The 24,376-nt window shown below is 42.8% G+C and overlaps 1 protein-coding gene across 3 annotated transcripts in view; it reads left to right on the forward strand.

Moving 5' to 3' along the window:
* Positions 1-24,376, forward strand: part of nvl (nuclear VCP like) — a 63,619-nt gene that overhangs the window by 33,076 nt on the left and 6,167 nt on the right. For 2 of the 3 annotated variants that reach the window (XM_070977479.1, XM_070977480.1), the window contains exons 11-20: positions 543-644; positions 764-881; positions 1,194-1,338; positions 2,522-2,834; positions 4,340-4,558; positions 6,603-6,707; positions 12,274-12,336; positions 12,662-12,781; positions 13,820-13,919; positions 14,616-14,722. In XM_070977479.1, coding sequence (XP_070833580.1) covers positions 543-644; positions 764-881; positions 1,194-1,338; positions 2,522-2,834; positions 4,340-4,558; positions 6,603-6,707; positions 12,274-12,336; positions 12,662-12,781; positions 13,820-13,919; positions 14,616-14,722 — 1,392 coding nt within the window. Of the gene's footprint in view, positions 1-542; positions 645-763; positions 882-1,193; positions 1,339-2,521; positions 2,835-4,336; positions 4,559-6,602; positions 6,708-12,273; positions 12,337-12,661; positions 12,782-13,819; positions 13,920-14,615; positions 14,723-24,376 lie in introns of all 3 variants that reach the window. The other variant, XM_070977478.1, reaches the window with a different exon arrangement.

A 24,376-nucleotide genomic window follows, 5' to 3' on the forward strand; every position in this document is an offset into this window, starting at 1 on the left:
ATTTCCACAGTGGAAACAGTGTTATTGAGGATGGTGATAGGGGGTATTGTTGAGGGGCTTCTCCTGAAGTCCTCTATCATCTCCACATTTTTGAGCATGTTCATCTCCAGGCTGTTCTGACTGCACCAGAGGACAAGCTGTTTGACCTTCCATCTGTGTGCAGACTTGTCATCGTCTCGCATGAGGCAGAGTTTTGTCATCTGCAAAGTTGAGGAGTTTAACAGACAGGTCTCCTGAGGTGCAGTCGTTTGTGTAGAGAGAGAAGAGCAGGCGGGAGAGCACATGTCTCTCTTGCTGCTTCCTCTCTGTGAGGAACCTCCTCCACTGACCTGTTTGCCCAGTTGCCAAACTGTGGGGGTTCCAGCAGGGGGGACTCTCTCAAAGGATTATTATAGAGCATTCAAAGCATGAAGGAATTTAGGATTAACCCTTTGATGCCTTTGATGCTATTTTACAGCTAGGCTTGAGTAAGTGGGAAATAAACAAACATTGTGTGTATTTTGTGAGCATGTTAAACAAAGGCATGTAATCATGTGTTTCAGGAGCTGCAGCTGCCCATGTTGAAGGTGTCTGCTCCGGAGCTGGTGTCTGGAGTGTCTGGGGAGTCTGAGCAGAAGCTGAGAGAGCTGTTTGACCTGGCTGTGGTCCGTCTTGCTTTTCCTCTTGCTGATACAGTATAAGTGCTATTATTGATGTATAATTAATAATGATGGCTGTTTTTCTCTCTGAACATGATTGTTTATTTTTTAATCTCCCCTTGCAGACCTCTGCCCCATGTATCCTGTTCATAGATGAGATAGATGCCATCACCCCCAAGAGAGAGGTGGCCTCCAAAGACATGGAGCGGAGGATTGTTGCCCAGCTGCTAACCTGCATGGATGGTAGGATACACTGCCTTCAGAGTGACATGTAATTCCTCAGAGATAATTTTACACTTGCTGTAACAAGCATACTCACACGAAAGTCTACATGGCACTGGTATTACTTTTTAGGGCCAGCTATTTTAATTACTGATAATTTCTGTGAATTATTTCAATAAATACACTTTCTTTCAACTGCAATTGTTGAAATATTGCTGTCCACACATGCAATTCTGTACATGTGTTAAACGGATGCAGACAGAATGCTATCAAATCCTTAATCTGGATTTCTACAGATGAAATTACATTTTTCTGGTGCTTGCTTCCTGACAGACTTGAATAGTCTGACATTAACAGCACAGGTCTTGGTCATCGGTGCCACCAACAGGCCAGACTCCCTGGACCCCGCCCTCCGCAGAGCTGGACGCTTTGACAGAGAAATCTGCCTGGGTATTCCTGATGAAGCAGCTCGTCTCAGGTCAGCCATACCGGATTACAGAGATATGAGTATCCATAAGTATTGTAGTTACAGTAATTGAGATTATTAGGCTCAAAAACATTTGCAACAATTGCACTTTTCTCCTTATTTGGTGGTTTTGTCAGATCTCCATATATCATCCCTAAATCTCCAGATTTCCTCTCGCTCACTGTTGATGTGTTTGAAAATCTTTATAGTTCACAGCTGAGTTTCACAACATCAACAGATAGTGGAGAAGAAAGCTGTAACAAAGCCTGTTTGTTTTCTTCTTCAGTCTGACAGGAGCTGCCGGTTTTACAATTTAACTTTAATTTTTGTCACAGTGCTACGTATTAGCTGTACATACTTCCTTCATTTTTTCATCATCATATACAGTATATTTGTACATGTACTTTGATATTTAACATTCATTCATGTCATGTACAGAAGAGGGCCATCTGTGTTTCATGGATGACATACAATCTGCATGTTAGATTTTGATATTTTTTGTGTACACGTGGAAAACAGTGGCATTAGAGGAAAGGTCGGGGGGTCAATACATCCTTCATTCATAGTACCATAAATATCCACAGCAGTTTCATGGTAATCTGCACAGTAGTTCTTGAGATACCATGAGCCCTTGACCAAAGGGACGGATGGATGGACAAGAACTGACACTATGCATAAAAGATAAAAATAAGTTAGTGATTTTGTCAGCTGCACATATATATATATGTATTTACTTAGAATGCAAGATGGCGCCAAACAAGTGGTAGCTAGTTCCAGCACCTCCGGCCGTTTTGTGTGAAAAAGAACACTAGAGCAGGTCATTCACTCCTACAGCTGTCAGACTGTTTAACGCCAGCATCATGTAATATAGCACTGTTTTGCACTACTTTTGAAATTTAGTGTCCTTTCTATGCAACAGCATTTCTCAAGTGCAATACAACGTGTGACATTGGTGGTTTTTCCTCATAAGGATATTGAAATATATCTTAATATAGTATGACTGTGTCTGTTGCTCTCCTTGGATTGCATCCAAAGCCTGTTTCCAGTAGATTCTTCCTTCTTTGAGGTAAACACAGGGATAGTATGTGTGTGTAAATCATTTGAATTTAGGCATTTACCAAATGATCACAGTCTTTGACTCTGTTGATACTCATACAGTTTGAACACTTAAACAGAATGCTTTCTGCTCTGTCAGGATCTTGAAGACGCTGTGTCGTAAGCTAAAGCTGCCAGAGGACTTTGACTACCAGCAGCTGGCCCGGCTCACCCCAGGCTACGTGGGCGCAGACCTTATGGCTCTGTGTCGTGAAGCTGCCATGAGTGCTGTAAACAGGGTTCTCCTGGAAATAAGAGGACAGCCACAGAGCCATAGCCAGAGCTCTACAGAAGATCTGTTAACAAGCAGAGTTCAGACTCAGCCTGTTATGACAGATAAAGAGATCAGACAGCAGCAGACAACAGGCATCAACCCAGTACCTCAGGAAGAGTCAGGGCAGAATCAACAACAGGTATTGACAGCTACAACAATACTCACAACCTCCACTTATTATGATACTGTACCTTTGGCAACAGATGACCTTTTGCCCATCATAATAAAAGGTGTGTTTTTCAAAAAGTTGCTGGCAGGTAATCCGTTAACAATCAGACAGATGAAAATAGATGATCCTTCCTAAATAAATTAGGTGTAAAGGTCCCGATTCTTGTTTGAAAAAATGTTTTATCTCTTCTTATAAACTTTTCATCAATATTTATACAGCTAGACTGTCTTATACCATGACAGTGTAGTTTTAACTCAAAGCCTGACATTAATGCCAATCATCTTCTGAGGCAGGCTGCCATGTGTTTTCATATCTGCCAGGCAAGTTTCCATTTTCAGTCAGGATGAAAATTAACCTGTAGAACCTTAAAACCCATTAGAGATTTGTCTCTGTGGACAGTATGTCTTTTGTACTATTATTGTTGTCAAAGTTTTACTCAGACCATCATGGAAGTAGAACAATTTATTTTGTTGTTTTTTCACTTTTAACACATTGTTGTCTTTGTGTTTCATAAGACCAACTCAACAGTTTGTGTCGTATCTGTGGCCCGAGACTTGTTGTATTTAATCAGTTATATAATTTTAGTTGGGCGGCACGGTGGCGCAGCAGGTGGTGTGCATGCCTCACAGCAAGAAGGTCGCCGGTTTGATCCCCGGGTCGGGCAGGGCCCTTTCTGTGTGACGTTTGCATGTTCTTCCCGTGCATGCATGGGTTCTCTCGGGGCACTCCGGCTTCCTCCCACAGACCAAAAACATGCTCATTAGGTTAATTGGTGACTCTAAAATTGCCCCTAGGTGTGAGTGTGAGCATGAATGGTTGTCTGTCTTGTATGTTGCCCTGTGATCGACTGGCGACTGGTCCAGGGTGTACCCCGCCTCTCGCCCATTGACAGCTGGGATAGGCTCCAGCCCCCCTGCAACCCCGAAAGGGATAGGCGGTATAGAAGATGAATGAATGAATAATTTTAGTTTGTAAAGATTCTGTTAAGGTCCATTTTGAAATACCTGTGACAGGAGTTTGCAAATGTTTAAAGGTCCAATCTGTAAATGTTTGATCATATAAACAAGGCATTTATTTAAAAACACATATTCATTTAGAATTTCCATAAGATGAGAGAAAATGCCATCACAAAAGAAACTTATTTTCTATAAAGGGTGGTGAGCCTGCTGCTCTCTTTCAGCTGGAAAAACAACCACTCTTGGATGTGTGGAACCATAAAGTTGTGTGGAAATCTTTCTTTGCCTAGTTTTGTTCTGTTCTTTCTTTTAGAAAATAAAAAAAAGAGCCTTACACACAAGTAACAGAAATATTCACAGGTATAACTGATGAGTTGAAATGTTGCCTGACAATTTGTACAAGTGAGAGCAGTTTCTAGTTTGTGTTTTGAATTTTGGTGGTGGGGCCTTTAAAGAATGTTGGCTTTTATGTCCTTCTTCCCTGTATTATGCTGATGAATTGTGTGCTGTATCAAGCAGATGGAGCTGTGGCACCTGCTGCAGCTGCTGAAGAACACTAAGATTCTGTCAGAGGAAGAGCTCGCCAGCCTGTCCATCCTCATGTCAGACTTCCAAGCCTCTCTGGCCAGTGTCCAACCCTCAGCCAAGAGGGAGGGCTTTGCCACAGTGCCCGATGTCACTTGGGAGGACGTGGGAGCCCTGCAGAACATCAGAGAGGAACTCACCATGGCCATACTGGTAAACACCTGGCTTCTTCCCATTTCACATCCATGCTCCTCCAGACTGAGAAGAAGCTTCATCCCCATCTTTTCTGCCTTGTGTTCTCTGTGATCTTGATTTGAAGTCTTCATCTTGACTGGAGGCAGTCACCCTGTACTTTGTCACATATTAGAGTCAGCTGACCCCCTGCTGGGACCACTGAATCCTACATGGGCAGAGGATGTAACAGAATTTTATGTGGTAAACCTTGTATTGTTGAGTTATTCCATGACTGCGGACATTCTCAAGAATATCTATGTGTACCACTCAAACTGTGAGCTGGTTCTCCACCTTTTGTTGGACACACATTATGAACAGACTGGGTTCGTTGGAGTTCAGTGGTGGACTGGCCCTACTGTGATCTGGCTCACATTTCATCGTTGTGCTACTCCTGGGTGTTAGCCATAGACTGTATAACACATGGACATAGTCTGCATCATGTCACAAATAGGTTTCTGAAGGGGCATTATGAAGCTGACTGACAGTGGCTGCCAAACCTCCTGCTAATCCAAAAGTGGGCAAAGAGGTGGAGTGGAAGTGGAGCTGAAGCAGGCCAGATGAAGCCTGGTTGCTGAAAACTAGCGGCTAGCTGTCACTCAAAGCAGACATGCCCATAATTATGCATAAATGAATGAGTTATAGAAAAATTCATCCCCCGTACTAGGATTGGGCGGTAATCCGGTAATAAGGTATCCCGCGGTATCTAAAAATAGCAACGGTATCAGTTTCATTACCGTCATTAAAAAAATGCTGCGCATATAGGTCTATAGGGGTCTAACTATAATTGTAGCATCGTCATAACAAAAATGAAGTCCACTCCATTCAATGTATCTGATTGAATTTTTACTCGAGAAAAAGGTGACTGCGCAAAAGTACATGCTACAAAAAGAACCTGAGCAGTTTTACAGGTGTTTTAACACAGGTATGTCCAGGCGCTCATATGGGCGCGTCTGGGCAGAGTACTTTTATCTCGTCCAAGCACACGGAGAAACTCCTCTGTTGAAAACACTTTTTCAGCCTTTTTCTGCTTGCTATTGTTTTTAGCTCTCATAAAAGGACGAAATGCAAACAGTAGAATAACACTTCGGGCTGCTCAGTAGAGTCCTCTGTGAGCGCTCAGCTCTTTCATGAGACGGAGCAGTGAAACTAACTGCGTGGTTACGCCGGTCAAAAGCTCAGCTGCCCAAATTCACCATAGAAACACCAATGATGATCCAGAAGGAAGTAACCCCAGAGATAGGTTATTGCATGAAGAGCTCTCCCTCCATTCAAGAAACCCCCTCCTTTTTATGTAAACAAGCAGGACCTTCGTGATTGATCTCATATTAACGCAGAGTCATAGGAGGAGACATTAGCAACGTTTTTTCGGGTTGGAATATAACTTTTGACCACAAAAAAGCAAAGGTAAAACATACTTTATAATTTAGCGAAGTTTTTTTTCTGCTACTCTTTGGCTGTTAGCTCGCTGAGTTTTCATCGCACAGTGTGGAGGCAGACATCTTCATGATCATCAGACTCTCTGCTTTCATATGATACCGGGCTTTTGTGGTCTGTGTGAAGTGGTGAAATCAGCAGATGCAGTTCCTTTGACGTGCACTATTTTCGTGCTTTCGTTACATGCACATATAATTACACATATTGCACATATTTCGTGGGGGAATGAATTATGTTTCTGTCTGTTCTGTCTTGACTGTCTGAACTGCACGTATGTCACGCTGCCCTGTGCATTAGTCACGGTAATACCGTATACCCCGGGAAAATGTGGGGAAAGTTTGACGGTATCAAAATTTGGATACTGCCCAACTCTACCCCGTACAGTTGTCATGAACTGGGAAATAAGATAGGGACCAAAACTAATATGGGGGTCTGTGGGGATTGACTTACTTTTGGAGCCAGCCTCAAGTGGTCATTTGAGGAACTGCAGTTTTTGGCACTTGCATGTTGGCTTCATTTTTTTAGCCCCTTGGTATTGGCATAGAATAACACAGCTGTGTTTGTCTGTTTCTGTCTGTGTCTTGTGCAGGCTCCAGTGCGCTCTCCAGAGCAGTTTAGAGCTCTGGGGCTTAGTGCTCCATCTGGTGTGCTGCTAGCTGGACCTCCAGGATGTGGAAAAACACTGCTTGCCAAGGTTGCCCACCACACCAACACAAATCACATGTAACACAGCATAACAGTATAACACAGCATTCTTTCTTTGAACAGCTTTAGAAAAATATAATTTAAAATGGTTTACATAATCTAGTATTCTATTATGGACTATCAGTTTACCACATATTTCACAAATTATTTGTAATCAAAATATTTCCCAAATAATCAGTGGTAAATGGACTGTATTTGTAAAGCACTTTTCTAGTCTAAAGACTGCTCAAAGTGCTTTTACAACACAAGTCTGCAGTCAGTGTTAATTTTGACAAGAATTTTAAATTTAGTTTTAGTCTTAGTCGCTTACTGAATATGATTTTAAAATTAGTCTTAGTCGCTTAACTGAAAATTGTAGTTAATTGTAGTTTAAGTCACATTTTAGTCTTTCATTTTGTTTTCGTTAAGATTTAGTCCGTCCAATCCAGTTTTTCTTTAATTTTAGTCAAATGTTTTAGTCGTAATTTTCTCAGACAGTTTCATGATACTGTAATGGATTTTGAACTATGCATTTAGTCAGTAGGTTGAAAATGTGTTAGTGACTTTTATAAATCACATAAAAATGAATGCCTAAAGTGTGCTAGATAAAGTGCAATAAAACAATTATGTTTCCTCACAGGTCATCCTATTTATTTTCTGTATACATGGCACTGTGACTGGATGTACAATAAAAGTGAAGCAGACCTTGTAGACATGGCACACTGCCGTCTTCATTTGTATACAACCTGAAGAAATAGAAATACTGTGAAATTATTTGGTCCAATTTATATTCCTATTCATTGACTGGGGGGGTCATTTTTACTAACAAGACTCCTCTGAAATGCAAATTATTGAAAAACAAGCAAAGAACACGCAAAAACAGTTCCCTCCAGAGCTTGAGACTTGAGACAATGAGTGGCATTGACTCTGCAAACCGCTCTGTCCTAATTGGAAACGATACAGACTTTTTTTCGGATGGAATATAAGAAAAATCTTTCCATAGGTCGTCTCTCCTCTTCCTTCCCACCTGACATGCTGGTGAAGATGAGGCACTCATCTTTGAGTGGCCAACAGCACCTCAAATTTTTTCCTTTGGCTTTTAGCTAGCTTAGACGACATGTGAACGTTAGCTTGCCTTGTTGTTATCTATGAGCGGGCACCCAACATGCATCTGGCATGCATCAAGCAGGGGGGAGAACATCCATTGAGATGGGGCAGTGAGAGACTTTGACTTGCATTTGCAGAAGTGATTGGTTAAAAATGAAAAAACATCCAGGTTGTCCGCACAAACACAGACAAATTTTTCGTCTCATCTTTAGTCGTTAGGCAATGATGAACAGAGATTTCGTCTTGTCAGGGCATGACGAAAAGAGATTTCACTGTCATTTTTGTTAGCAATATTTTTTCATTTACGTTGTTGTTTAGCCATGGAATAAAATGACGTCAACAAATACTTATCGTTGGAATTTTCGAAAAAAACGCACATTTGTATGGCAGCTAAGCCACCTGGTCATTACGAGCGTTATCCACTCACTCACCGCTGGCACAGCATCGGGGGCAGTTTCGGGGTTCAGTATCTTGCCCAGTGATACTTTGGCATGTGGACTGCCGTGGCCAGGGGCCGAACCACAAACCCTCTGATAGGTGGATGACCACTCTACCTTCGGAGCCACAGCTGCCACACTGGTCTGTTTTCTTATTGCTAATTGATATTCTTTATTCTGTTAGAGTATGTTTCTTTAATTCACAGAGCTGAGGCCTGTCAAGCCTCTCAGAATTAGTACTAGGAATGGTCCTGAAAGTTTAATTTTTGAGATTTGCACTTATTTCATTAGTTATTCATGATGCTTCCTGCAACTACAAGTCCTTTGACAACAAATGTAAAACATTTTGAGACAGTGATGCATCATTTATACATAACAGGTTATAAAAATGAGTAAAAAAAATAGTTTAACATTTTCAGAATTAGCATTTCTGTCTGACAGTGAATTGAGATAATCAATAGCAATCTCATGTCTGTGCATTAGGTGCAGATCAGCACATGGTTGGCCTAGTGCTGCATAAAGAGAAAGTTAAAAGGTACACCTACTAAACACAGAAATAGCACCTGCAAATCAGAAATGTAAAAATGACAAGTTGTGATTTTAGAGTGGTTACATGCTGGAACTGTTTCTTGTTAAATAACAGCCAGGTGAAGTGACAATGTGCAGATTCCTTTCATCACAGTGAATGCCAGATTTGCTACCACCATGCCTGTATGGAGACTAAAACATGTCCTCATTGACTGTATCTGGCAACCAGCTGCACAAAAGTGCAGGGGCTGATGGAACTGATTTTCATAAAGAAGTCAAGTCAGTACTCTCCTACAACAGACGGAAAAACTTTCCAGGCTCAGAAATTTGATAAAATGTTTTTGTTCCTCTGCCCAATATCAGGGCCAACAAGATTAGAGAGATTAGATTGGACCTTATTGATCCCTTTGGGAGGACCCCTCAGGGAAATTGGAGTTCCAGCAGCTCAAATCGATACAGAGAAAGGGTAATAAAATACGATAGGAATAGAGAAATATATGTGCTATATAATATATACAATACTCTTCCCACCCTCTGTCCCATGTTACCTCCTCACCCAAAGTGAGGAGTTGTACAGTCTGATGGCATGAGGGACAAAAGAATGTTTCAGTCTGTTCGTCCTGTCCTTGAAGGAGCAGTCTTCTGCTGAACAGGCTCCTCTGGTTATTGATGATGTTTGCAGAGGATGCCTGGCATCATCCATAATGTCCAGCAGTTTTTGCAGCACCCTCTGTTCTGCCACTGTCACCAGAGAGTCCAGCTTTGAGCCGACCACCGAGCCAGCCGCCTGATCAGTTTGTCCAGCCTGGATGTGTCCTTCTTGGAGGTGCTGGCCCCCCAGGCACTACCATGTAGAAGAGGATACTGGCGACCACAGACTGGTAGAACATCCACAGGAGTTTGTTGCAGATGTTGAATGACTGCAGCCTCCTCAGGAAGTACAGCCTGCTCTGAGCTTTCCTGTACAGGTGGTTGGTGTGTGTTGTCCAGTCCAGTTTGCTACAGCCCGAGGTACTTGTAGGAGTCCACAGCCTCCACCTCAACTCCCTCTATCAGAACTGGATGTGGTCTGGGTCTGGACTGCCCAAAGTCAATGACCAGTTCCTTTGTCTTTGAGTTGTATATAGTTCATGTGGCTCCAGGCAGCAAAGTCTCCCACCAGACTCCTATACTCCTCCCCTCTGTCGTCCCTGATGCATCCCACGATGGCTGTGTCATCGGCGAACTTCTGAATGAGACACAGCTCAGAGTTGTAGCAGAAGTCTGATGTGTGCAGGGTGAAGAGAAGAGGAGCAAGCACCGTGCCCTGGGGGCTCCATTGCTGCTGATCACAGTGTCAGATGTGATGTCCTTCAGCCTGATGTACTGTGGCCTGTTGGTGAGGTAGCTTAAAATCCAGGCAACCATGTTGGGGTCCACTCCCATCGTGCTTAGTTTGTCCCGAAGCATAAGGGGCTGGATAGTGTTAAAGGCACTTGAGAAGTCCAGGAAGAGAATCCTCACAGTGCCACTTACCTTATCCAGGTGAGAGTGGGCTCGATGTAGCAGGTAGAGGATGGTATCCTCCACACCAACACTTGTCTGGTATGCAAACTGCAGGCTGTCCTGGGCGTGTTGTACCTGGGGTCTGATGAGGCTGAGGAAGAGCCGCTCTAACGTTTTCATCAGGTGTGAGGTGAGTGCCACTGGTCGGAAGTCATTCAGCTCACTGGGACGGTTCTTCTTAGAAACTGGCTGCAGGCTAAGGTTGAAGATGCCTTGTAGTGGTTTTCCAAGTCCAGTAGCGCAGGTCTTTAGTAGCCTTGCGCACACCTTGTCTGGACCTGCTGCTTTTTTGGCGTGGAGCTTCCTCAGCTGTCCTCTGACCTGGTCCACAGTGATGTAAGGAGGAGATTTTGTTTGAGTGATGTGGGGGAGGAGGAGGTTGCCGTGGTGTCTGGAAGGAGGTGTGTTGAGGGAAGGAGGAGGGGTGGCTGCACTGAGGCTGACAGTGGGGCGGCCATGGACTGGTTGAACTGGCTCCACCTTTCTCCTGTAGTTGTCTTTAGCTTCCCTCACACAGTGTTTCACCTCTTGCTGTGCTGCCTTCATGGCCTCCTTGTCTCTGCTGATGAAGGCAGCCTTCTTCCTGTCAAGGACAGCTTTGACTTCCCACGTCACCCATGGTTTGTTATTAGGGTAGTAGCGGACACTCTTTGCAGGGGAGACCACATCTATACAGAAGTTATGGTAATCTGTCAGACAGTGCGTCATCCCCTCTTTGTCCTTGTTGTGTGGGCTGATCAGCACGTCCCAGACCTAGGTGTGGTTGCAGTCTCTCAGGGCACCTTCCATCTCAGGGGACCACCTCCTGATGGAGCGAGTTGTTGCAGGCCGCCTTTTGACCGGGGGGTGTACTGTGGCTGTAGGTGGACCAGGTTGTGGTCATACTTCCCTAGAGGGGGGAGGGGGCTGGCTCTGTATGCATCCCTCACATTAGCATACAACATTGTCCTGTTGTTCCTTGTTGGACAGTCCACAACTTGGTGAAAACAGCCAAAGTAGAGTCCAAAGTTGCATGATTAAAGTCCCCAGAAATAATCACAAGCGCCTCAGAGTTCTGTGTCTGTAGCTTTGCTGTGACGGAGTGAATCTTCTCACATGCAATGGCAGCCTCCGCTCTCAGAGGAATGTAAACACAGATGGTGATCATGTGACTGAACTCCTTTGGCAGGTAATATGGCCGCAGACTAACGGCTAGCACCTTGAGGTTCTGACAATACAAGGCCGTCTTTACAGAGATATGTCCTGGGTTACACCAGCAGTTGTTTACATAGATGATGAGCCCCCCACCTTTGCTTTTCCCGCATGCTTTCGTGTCTCTGTCAGCCCCCACCGCAGTGAATCCCAGCAGGTCCACATTAGCATCCGGTAGGAGGTGCTTTAGCCATGTCTCCGTAAAAATAAGTAAGCTGCTCTCCTGGTAAATCTGCTGGTTTTCAGTGCATACAGCTCGTCGATTTTGTTCTGCAGTGAGTTCCCGTTCCCCATGATTACGGAGGGAATCAATGGTTTAAAGCGGCTCCGGTTTTCCGCGAGTCTAGCCTTTAGCCTTGCCCCGGCTTTGCAGTCCCTGGGTCATGGGGTGTCATATCCGGGCTCCTGCCATTGTTCTCAGTGCCAGCAGCTCCTCTCTGGCTCCTGGTGCATTAAAAAGTTAAAAATATCCACAGGATACGTAAAAAAAAAGGCACACAAACTCTCTGCAATAGGGGCAGAAAGTAGAAAAAAGTGGGAGAAAGAATTTAAAAAGAGGTAGAGGTAAAACTGAAGAGCTACTGGAGAGGCAGCCATCTCTCACAGCGCCACACTACACACAACAAGGTGAAAAGGATAGGGCCAGATTTTTCTACTCCAGGTTATGTCAAGACTATTTATGTCTGTCTCTACAAAGAGTCAAAGAGAGTGAAGCTGGTCATTATTTCACTGTGTTTCACTGTGCATTACTTTGTCATCTCCTGACAGGCAGTGGCCAATGAGTCAGGCCTCAACTTTATCTCTGTCAAAGGTCCAGAGCTACTCAACATGGTAAGTCACTGAGCTGCAGGAGCATGTTGATGTAGTGGATGCTGCTTGTGCAGAATTGCATTGTTGTGGAGTTGGATAAGTACATCGAGCAGAAAATTGCTTATTAGCCTATAATCTCTGCCTCAGTTTGTTCTGCTAGCATCACGTCCAAGTGCTGTAGCTGTTGTTTCTGTATATCTTGATGATTTGTTCAGACTCTGCTCCCTTTTTCTTGAGTTTTCCTTTTTATGACTGTTTTAGAGATCTTACCACAGCATGAGTCAGAGGGGGTTGATGTTACAATCAGCTGGTTGGACTAAGCGAATCTGTGTGTTTGTCTGTACAGTATGTGGGAGAAAGTGAGCGGGCGGTCAGGCAGGTTTTCCAGAGAGGACGCAACTCGGCTCCTTGTGTCATCTTCTTTGATGAGATTGATGCTCTGTGTCCTCGCCGCTCAGGACATGAGGTGAGAGGGATGCACTACTTGACTTAAAAAGGAATCCATGAGTATCATGTTCAAGACATCAGATTCTACAATACAACACGCCAGCTGCACTGTGGATATTCCTGTCTGTTGACACCAGTACCACACACTAGATGCATTATAGAAACAACAGAAGCAGTTAGGGTACAGTCTCTGGTTAGCACTTGAGAAAAAATTCCTACTTCTCCGGAGAGTTGATGCACATCTATCTTGGGAAATAGGAAGTTGCTATCTCCAAACAACATGACATTGTTGGTGTTTGGAAAAACAATGCATTCAGTTGTTTCGTGAGTCATGTGCAGCCAGTGTCTCCAGAATAATAAATTACAAATGTAAAATAATAGCTCTTTTAAAATGTGGGATATGTATTTTTCTAGGTGTTGGTCATGTAACACTTCAACTAAAACCATCAAATGTCATCCTCAGCCCCTCAGTGCGTATCTCTTTTTCCATTAACTTTTTTTTGAGGAGCCTTTCAACACAACATCACATATTTATCTAAAGTATATTAGTGTGCATTTTTTGGAGGTCTATAAATCATTGACTAAACTTTAACTGGATTCTTTAGTTTTGGATTCCTATTTAAGAGAAAGTTTTCTATTAAAAAAAAAAAAATGTAGTCAATTTTCAGAATTCCCCAAAACACGATGTTCATTAAATAAACATCTCTATCAGTGTGAAATATTCTTTTGGTCCTACAATATGGACAAAACTGCAAAAATGTCCATAAGTTATTGTAAAAAATGGGACCCAAAAAAAAAAAAAAAAAATTATAATTTCAACAAATACCAAATCTGCAGATGCAAGACTGTTGTCATGTCAAACTAGAAGACTTTTAAATTGAATAAAGGTTTGAATATCTCCTAAGTGTAAAAAATATATATATATATATATATATATTTTTAGGTCACATTTCTGAATCATTGATTTCTACACATGATAATTACTGTTCATACTGCTTGTTTTTATAATGGTCTGGTGACTCTAACCCTATATAAAAGTGTGTTTGTGTGTGTTTAGTCAGGTGCTAGTGTACGGGTGGTCAACCAGCTGCTCACAGAGATGGACGGCCTAGAAACTCGACGGCAGGTCTTCATCATGGCTGCAACCAATAGACCAGGTACATATCTAGCGTCAGTCAGACCTGAACCAAGCTGAGATGGTTGCAATGGCAGAACAGCTGGAAGAATTGTATTTTTAGGCCAATTTTCATCAGTGGTAAAAAGAAACTAAGTTTATTCAAATTTTTATGAACTTGCACTTTGAGCATTTACGTTTTATGTGATTTTATACTTTTATCCACTACATTTCAGAGGGAAATGTTGTACTTTTTACTTCACAACATCGATCTGCATTTTAATAAAGCTTATAAAATACAATATTTTTGGCTTGTGATCTCATCCAAATAGACATGTGTAGTTTGTCCCTCTGTATAAAGTATAATATGTAAGTAAGTGGTTCAAACTAAAACCGACAGACAATTGCTCCTTACACACTGATGCATTAGTATTAAATATTTTATGTCATACATAATCAGTCACAGGGGACATTTTTCTGTGGAGTAATTTTACATTTGACACTTTGAGTACATTTTCCTGCAAGTACATCTGTACTTTTACCCAAGTAGAATTTATAGTATAGGTGTTTTATTTGGAAGGAAGTATGTTTACATCGGTTTATTGGTGCTTTTAATGAAGTATAGGATCTGAATACTTCTTCCACCACTATTTTTCAACCGCTAACAAGGATTTTAAAATTAAAATCATTATATGTTGCTTTTATAAATACTAAATGTCACTGTCTTGTCTCTTGATAGATATCATTGACCCTGCCATACTCAGGCCAGGTCGTCTAGATAAAACCTTGTATGTGGGTCTGCCACCTCCAGCGGACCGCCATGCCATCCTGCTCACCATTACTAAGGTGAGATGTAGAAAAGTAAAATGACTCATTATGTAATTTCAGGTAGCTGGATGTTTTTTTGCTGGCTTTTTGCCACAGGTGTGTGTTTCAGAAATAAGACTGACCCCATGTTGCTTCCTTAGACATATTGGTATTCTCAAACACATTGTAGCAATCACAGACCATCTGGTACCTCAGTAATCTTAAATTTGTGTTCAGACACAGCCTGTGCCCTCTTCTATCACAGAATCCCCAATGCTGAAATTTGCTCTTTTTAATGTCCAATCATTGACTACCAAATCATTTTTTGGTAAATGATCTGATAGCTGAAAAGAATTTGCATTTGATGTTTTTAGTTGAAACATGTCTAATCAACACTGCTGGTGTAGCAACACTGATAGAGGCTTGTCCTCTCTCCCCTCTGTGTGTGTGTGTGTGTGTGTGTGTGTGTGTGTGTGTGTGTGTGTGTGTGTGTGTGTGCGCGTGTGCGCTTGTGTGTGTGTGTGTGTGTATATATATATCCCTGACAAAAGTCTTGTCGTTTTATCATTTAATTTGAACAGAAAGGTCAGATTTTTGCTTGTACCAAAGTCTTGTCGCATACAAAAAAATAATGTGCGATACTTAGTATACTTCATTTTGAATACACAAATATGCTACAATAACATCAGAACATAAAGCCATGGTGCCTTGGGAAAAAATAATTAGTATCGTGTATGACTCCCATGAGCTTGGGGGACTGCATCCATACATGTTGGCAATGACTCAAATAACTTATTGATGAAGTCATCTGGAATGGCAAAGAAAGCAGTCTTGCAGGACTCCCAGAGTTCATCAAGATTGTTTGGTTTCATCTTCCAAGCCTCCTCCTACATCTTACCCCAGACAGGCTCAATAATGTTCATGTCTGGTATTTGGCTGGCCAGTCCTGGAGCATCTTGACCTTCTTCGCTTTCTGGAATTTTGATGTGGAGGCTGAAGTATGAGAAGGAGTGCCATCCTGCTGAAGAATTAACCCACTTTTGTGGTTTGAAATGTAATGGGCAGCAAGGATTTCTTGATACCTCTGGCTGTTGATGTTGCCATCCACTCTGCCAATCTCTTGCACACCTCCATGCTGGATGTAACCCCAAACCATGATTTTTCTTCTACCAAATTTGACTGTTTTCTGGGTGAATCTTGGGTCCATGCGGGTTCCAACAGGTCTTCTGCAGTGTTTGCAGCGATTGGGAAGCAGTTCAATGGATGATTTATCAGATATTCGACAAACCGTTCTTGTAGATACAGGGGTTTCTGGTGACCAGTTCTCATGTAGCTCTGCTGCAGTTGAAAAAGGGCTGGCCCTGGACTGTCAAAGCAACAAACTCTCCTCTCAAACAGTTGTCTATCTGACGTGGGCTTGTCATTAAAGTCACCAGTTTCTTCATATCTTTTTCTTATCCTCTCCACTTGACATTTGGATACATTGAAGATGTCTGCCATCTAAGCAGCAGACTTGGTCTTCAGGCTCTTGACGGTCAGCACTTTGGTCTGTGGTTGAATCTTTGGCATGTTGTCAGAGGTCAGGTTGCACTTCACATGAAGGTCTGGTGTGCTGGGATTCTTTTTATACACACCTGGCAATGCAGTAATTCCAGGATTTGTCACAGGTGAAGCTCAAGTCTTTGATTGGTTGACTCATTTAAAGACACAACAAGACTTTTGTCCTTGCAAAAACATGTTATGGGCTTTACCAAGCTGTGAACATCAAGAAACTTTTTGACGGTTTAATTTTGCACCCATTTATTATTGTGAAAGCCTTTGACAATAAAATAAACCATTTATTGTAACAATTGATTTGAAATAAAGTTATATGCCATTTTAAGTTACTATGTCCTTATGCGACAAGATTTCTGTCAATGACTATATAACATATTAGTGCTGTCAAAAATATCGCATTATAAACGCATTAACGCAAATCAATTTTAACGGTGTCATTTTTTTTATCACGATATTAACGTTCTTTGTGACCTAGTGAACTTGTAGTTTTTTTGTAAGACGTGGCCACTGCTAATAACGTTAGAAAAACTACAGGATCTGGTTGTAAACCAGAAACAAAACAATAGGCATGCCCCACGCACGTGTTTGGTCTTGCCTGCTTGCTAGCTGTCAAAGAGTAGGCTACTGGTTTGTGTGGATGTCAAGCGCAAAATGCCGAAATGGATGCAAACAAGATTCTGAATGGAAAGTTTAGTTTCAAAAAGTTGCCAGATGGGTCGACTGACAAGACCAAAGTTATCTGTGTGTGTTGTCGGTGTGAACTGAGCTAGCACATCCAGTCTGAAATACCACTTGATGGCCAAACACACAGCGAATGCGAATTCTCTGCCGCCCCCTTGTCAAAACCAGGTGACAATGAATGGCTTTCGACAGGGGCATATAGATGCTATTTTGTTCAAAGGAAACTTAAGAAAGGAAAGTTTAAGCCATGGTTTAACTGCACTATAGGCTGAGTCCTAGTTTACAATGATGTGCACTTTGTAACTTTATTTTGGATCACCCTGTGTTGATCCCTTAGAAAGGGTTGTTGAAGGAGCTTTTCTGTAACCAAGTGTTAATTTTTTTTGTCATCTGTTTATTGACAGTGTTAAATTGTGTGAGATTTTGCTTCAAATGTGCATGACTGCTCAAAGTGAGAATGTTAGTGTGAAATATAACACTACACGTTGTTGTTTTCAATAAAAAACATTTGCACGAAGCAAGCCTATCCACTTCATGTTGGTAAGCATATTAAAATGATAATTAATGGGACATTTGTAATAGATAAAAACTTGCGATTAATCACAAGTTAACTATGACATTCATGAGATTAATCGCGATTAAATATTTTAATCGATTGACAGTACTAATATATATATACATATATACACACACACACACATATATAGGCATTTATTAGGCAGCAAGTGAACATTTTGTCCTCAAAGTTGATGTGTAAGAAGCAGGAAAATGGGCAAGCGTAAGGATTTGACCAAGTCTGACAAGGGCCAAATTGTGATGGCTAGTTGATTGGGTCAGAGCATCTCTAAAACTGCAGCTCTTATGGGGGTGTTCCTGGTCTGTGGTCAGTATCTGTCAGAAGTGGTCCAAGGAAGGAACCGTGGTGGACCAGCGACAGGGTCATGGGTGGCCAAGGCTCATTGATGCACATGTTGAGCAAAGGCTGGCCCTTTGATGAACTGTTGCTCAGATTGCCAAAAAAAAGTTAATGCTGGTTCTGACAGTCGGGTGCCCATGCTGGTTTTCCAGTTTCCAGACCCGTTTTCAGTGGGTTGTGGACCTTTTGCCTGGGCAAATGCAGCGGAGTGCCATCTTTATTCCTCAATTTGGGTTGTGGCTTGTTATTTAAGCAATGGAAAAAGGTGGCCTGGTCTGATGAATCGAATTTTCTTTTACATCATGTGGATGGCTGGGTGCATGTGCGTTACTTACCTGGGTAACACATGGCACCAGGATACACTATGGGAAGCAGGCAAGCCAGCAGAGGCAGTGTGATGCTTTGGGCAATGTTCTGCTAGGAAACTTTGGGGACTGCCATCCATATGGGTGTTACTTTGACACGTACCACCTACCTAAGCATTGTTGCAGACCTTGTACATCCTTTCATGGAAACGGTATTCCCCTGCCTGTGGCAGGATAATGCGCCGTGCCACAAAGCAGGAATGGTTCAGGAATGGTTTGAGGAGCACAACAACAAGTTTACAGTGTTGACTTGGCCTCCAAATTCGATCTCAATCAAATTGAGCATCTGTGGGATGTGCTGGACAAACATGTCCATGGAGGCCCCACCTTGCAACTTACAGGACTTAAAGGATCTGCTGCTAACATCTTGGTGCCAGATACCACAGCACACCTTCAGGGGTCTAGTGGAGTCCATGCCTCAGCGGGACAGGGCTGTTTTGGCAGCAAAATGGGGGCCAACACAATATTAGGCAGGTGGTGATAATGTTTTGCTTGATCGTTGTATATATATACACTGCTCAAAAAAATGACAAAAAAAATATGTATCTGTGCATCCGATGCAACCAAGTACCATCACAGACTGTCCAGGAGCTCACCGATGCCCTGATCCATGTCTGGGAGGAGATCCCCAAGAACACCAGCCTGTGATTTAAATTTTTTTCTTTGATTTTTCAGTGTCATTTTGAATCCTTTCCTCAATGGGTTGGTTACTTGGGTTTCCCTTGACCGTTGTTACACAATTTTGTTCTCAACAAATTATACAATGTACATCAGTTAAGGCTTTCAATCTGAATAATTCATTCATCATGGTCCGATTTCTAACTTAAGTGTTCCCTTAATTTTTGATATCTGCAAATGGCAGTTGCTATCACAACTAGAGATTAATGAGCTACAACAACAATGCTACGGTAAGGGAGAGCTAGGTCGACAGGTCAGAAGGGAGGTGCAATCATCCTCTCCACACTCTGAGATTGGGTACCAAGCCCCAGCAGCCAACACCCGTAACACAAGGGCAACTGACCTGAGATTGAAGATCATGGCAAAGCAAACCACCCAGCACCCTCGGACCCAACTGCCGCAACTGAGTGATAAACTACCGTCTGAAAGTCTTGAAAATGTAAATGCAGCACTACGAACTATCCCTAGACCAATCGGCTGATGTACACCACAGCAACAGTGATTATAGAGATGCACGGCTATAAGATGAACAGTGTGAACAGCCACAAGGAGCAATACTCTCCATGGAGAAGGAGGCTGGAGGCCAAGATCAAAGCAACACAGAGAGAAGATCATCATTTCTCAGAGCTCCAGAAAAGTGTGAGGAAGAAAGGGACTCCCAGAAAGTACCACCAACTGTCCTTACCAGAGGCACTTAAAGCCGCCAAGCAAAGACTCACAGGTTTGGCTACTCACCTGCAGAGATACACTAGAGAAGCAAAAGCCAGGAGAATAAATAGGATGTTCCCCACTGAACCATCCAAAGTGTACTCTGTGGCAGAGTAATACCACGAGAGTAGTTCCACCCAGAACTGAGACTGAAAGGTACAGGAAGAGCATATTGGAAAAAGAGGCATCACATACCACCAATGCTCAGTGGTTAATGGATCCAAGAAAGAGTGACAGGTCTGAAGAGCTGGACAGCACGGGGCCTGGATATGATCCACACCTACTGGCCAAAGAAGCTAACTGCAGTCCATGAACCCTGAGATGAACCAACTACTCATTGATGGAACTCACCCAAAGGCAGACTCTCCTGATCATGAAGGACCCCCAGAAGGATGCGATCCAATCCAACTACCTACCATTAAACTGCCTCTGTACAACATGGAAGCTCCTGTTAGGCATCATAGCAGCTAAGATGAATAGGCAAACGAGTCAATGAGCGGGGTCCAGAAAGGAATTGATAGCAATACCAGGGGAGCCTAGCACGAACTACTGGTCGATACAGCAGTCACCCAAGACTGCAAGACTAGACAAACCAACCTGTCCACCTCCTGGATTGACTACAAGACAGCCTACAAGTCAGTGGATCCTGGAATGCTTGGAATTGTACAACATCAACAGGACACTCAGAGCCTTCATCAAGTACTCAATATGGCTGTGGAAAACAACTCTGGAGACCAACTCAAAGCCAACTGCACAAGTGACCATGTGCGGCATATACTAAGGCTATACACTATTACCACTGCTGTTCTGGATCAGCCATCTCCTCTACATGGATGGCATCAAACTGTGTGCCAGGAATGAGCAAGACATTGACTCCCTGATCCACATCTCCAGGATCTACAGCAACAACATCAGGATGTCATTCGGACGAGATAGATGTGAGTGGATGGTATCAAAGAGAGGGAAGATGTTCAGAACCAAAGGCGTTGAACTACCACAAGGCAGCATTGCAGATGTTAAAGACCGCTACAAATACCTTGGGATACCACAGGCAAATGGGAACCACGACCACCACCATCTACCTGCTTCACAGATCCTTTTCTTACCTGGAGAATACTGGGAGCATGGTGAGGGTCATGTTTTCTCACCTTCTCTGGTGCTTTCAACACAATCCATCCATCACTGCTCAGAAGAAGCTTGAATGAGAGGGAGTAGACTGCCACCTTGCTGCATGGACCATCAACTACCACCAACAGTATGTGAGGCTTTGTGACTCCGTGTTTGATGTGGTAGTTTGCAGTATGGGCTCCGCAGGGCACAGTGCTCTGTCCTTTCATCTTCACCCTCTACACTTCAGACACCGACAGCTGGCTTCTTGAGCAGTGGGACCTTGCGGGCACTGCAGGATCTCAATCCATTAGGGCGAATTGTGTTACCAATGGATTTTTCGGTGACTATGTAATGGTTGCCTAGGTCCACCTTGCTGAAGTTATTTTGAGATGGAGAGGAAGTGACTTTTTTTCTCTCTGTCATCTCTCTTTACCTTTATTTTTTTTTTAAGCAAAGTAATGAATGTTGGCTGTGGCCACATTGATGCAACACGAACAGATGGACTATGAAAAAAACTCTTTGTTATTAATTATTTTATTTTATGAGTGCTTCAAAAGTGTTAAGTGACAGGTGGAAGAGGAGGAGAGAGAGAAGAAGAAGAGAGCGTTCGGAGGTCAGCAACGTGAAAAAACAATCAACCTACTTTCCTTGGCTGGTGGATTCAAAACCGAGGGGTTGATTGGTTTTTCGGGGTCTGAAGGGGCCTCTGCAGCATCACAAGTGGGATTGGATTTCCAACGCGACGTATCTGGTGAGATAGCGCAGTTGTTTTACAGAACGGAGCTACAGCACTCGCCACACACCCACCTCTCTCAGTGTAATTTTTGTTCTTTTCTTTTGGTCTTGGACTTCTGAGGAGGGGAATCATCTCATTGTTTGACTAGTCTCTGGGGGTGACCTATCATTACACACATCCAATCTGTCCATGACCTAGAGTAAAGCGTAGTAGCATTTCCCCTTAGGTTTTCTCACAAGTAGGGAGAATTGTTGCAACTGTGGTCCCAGCTGCCTTGAGATCATTTACAAGCTCCTCCAGTGTAGTTTTGAGCTGATCCCTCACCTCTCTCATGATCATCCTTACCCCACAAGGCGAGATCTTGCATGGAGCTCCAGAGCGAGGGCGATTAATGGTTATTTTGTATTTCTTCCATTTTCTAATAATCACACCAACATTGGTCTCTTTCTCACCAAGCTTCTTGCTGATGGTCTTGTAGCCCATTCCAGCCTTGTGCAGGTCTACAGTCTTGTCCCTGATATCCTTTGACAGCTCTTCGGTCTTGCCCATGGTGGTGGAGAGGTTTGAATGGAAGAGATTGATTCTATGACAGGTGTATTTTATACTTATAATGAGTTGAGATTCAGAGAACTTTCTCTCTCATGGTGGCACAGAGGGTTGGTGGTAACACTGTCGCCTTACAGCTAGAAGGTCCCGGGTTCGAATCTCGCTGTGGGAGCGTGTCCTCCACCATGCCTCCGGTGCCTGCTGCTCGAGGAAAGGGGCCTTTCTGTATGGAGTTTGCATGTTCTCCCCGTGTTTACCTGGGGTGTCCTCCTTAAAAAACCCCACTAAAAACATGCAAGAAGATCACCCCCTGACCAATGGTGACGAACAGGAACTGGGTACCTGGGCGCCGGTCGGATGGCATCCTGGTCTGCCCCAGAGGAAGGACGGCCAGGATGGGATAAATGCGGAGGACATGTTTCACCAATTGCGCATGAAAAATTGTGTGACAAATAAAGGGGATTGTCCCTCTGATTCTTCTTCTTCTTAAAGTGACGGCTCTAACTGGTCTGTGGGGGTCAGAATTCTTGCTGGTTGGTAGGGGATCAACTAATTATTTAAAATGATCAAATGCAAATCAATTTATTATCTTTATATAATTGGCTTGGTGAACGCTAGATCCTTGGCGAACAAAACCTTCATCATGAGGGATTTCTTCAGCTCCCGTGGCCTGGACTTCCTCTGTGTGGCAGAGACTTGGATTGGTGCCGGTGAGTGCAGTGCTCTGGTGGAACTTCTACCTGCCGGCTGTTCCTGCTTTAACTCCCCGTGGACGTCGGGTTGTGGAGGAGGAACGGCGACGGTTTACAAAAACGACTTTAAATGTAAGCAGCGCACCGCCTCATCCTCTTTTTCCAGCTTTGAGGTGACTTTATTTGAGATGGGTCGCTCCGACCTACCTTGAGTATGATAAGTCAGTAAGGAATAAAATTACATCATCAGCAAATAGCGCTATGCGATGATCCATCTGTCCTAACTTAATCCCAGAAATATTATTGTGAGCTCTAATTGCCATGGCAACGGGCTCTATGGCTATTGTGAATAAGAGGGGTGACAAGGGACATCCTTGCCGGACCCCTCGATTGATATTAAATGGTCTAGAAATGACATTATTAGTAAGGATTTCAGCAGTGGGGCATATGTACAGTAATTTTACCCATTTACAAAAAGTGGAACCAAAACCAAACCGGTCCAGAGCTGCAAATAGGAAAGGCCATTCAATTCTATCGAATGCCTTTTCCGCATCGACTGAGATTAAAGCTGTGTCAAGTGCATCCCTCTTTTCATGTAGTACATTTAACACCCTCCGTACATTATGAAAACCTTGTCTCCCTTTAATAAATCCATTCTGATCAACCTCTATAATATCTGGGAGTACAGATTCTAACCTAAGTGCTAATACCTTACATAAAATTTTAATGTCAGAATTTAAAAGAGAGATTGGACAGTAAGACTGACATTTATGGGCCGGTTTATTTGGTTTTAAGAGTAAAGTGATCATGGCTCCTCTCAGTGAGGGAGGAAGCGAACCATTATGGTAGGATTCACAAAACATTTCCATAATAGGAATTACAAGTTTGTTTTTAAATTTTTTATAAATATCTATTGGTAAGCCATCGGGACCGGCTGCTTTACCTGGATTCATAGCATCAATTGCTTCAACAATTTCATTTGCAGTAAAATCAGAATCTAAATTAGTTTTTGCCTCTCTTGAGATAAGCGGGAATTTCAAATTATCTAAAAAGGAGGTTTGTGCATTAGAATTAGATGGGTATTCTGACGAGTATAAGGATTCGTAAATATCTCTAAAGATGTCATTTATCTCTTTAGGGTCCACTGTCACTTCGCCACTCATATTTTCAACTGCATTTATCGCTCTTTCTGATTGGAGCTGTTTAATTTGCCAGGCCAGAAGCTTACCTGGTTTCTCTCCCTGGTCATAAAATGACTGTTTCAGTCTCAATAAGCTGTTTACAACTCTCTCTGTGGACAATTTGTTGTATTCTGCTTTGAGAAATAATAGTTCCGGATTTGGGTCAGCTGAACCAGCTAAGAACTCATCTCTCTCAAGCAATTTAATTTTAATTTCTAGCTGTTCCATTTTTTGATGGATATGTTTCAGTTTAGGAGAGGTAAAACATATAATTTGTCCTCTTAAAAAGGCCTTGAAAGCCTCCCATTTTGTAGAGGCCGAGGTTTGTGTTGTATTAAAGTCAAAAAACATGTCTATTTGATTCCCAATGAATTTAATAAAAGCATCATCCTGTAACCACTTAGTATGAAAACGGCATCTTGGAGAGCTTTTGACCAGTTTAGAATCTGAGTAAGAGAAAGATATTGGAGCATGATCTGATATTAATATACTATCACACTTGCAGTCTTCTATTTTATATCTA

This window comes from Chaetodon trifascialis, chromosome 13 (genome assembly GCF_039877785.1).
Source record: "Chaetodon trifascialis isolate fChaTrf1 chromosome 13, fChaTrf1.hap1, whole genome shotgun sequence".
NCBI lineage: Eukaryota > Metazoa > Chordata > Actinopteri > Chaetodontiformes > Chaetodontidae > Chaetodon > Chaetodon trifascialis.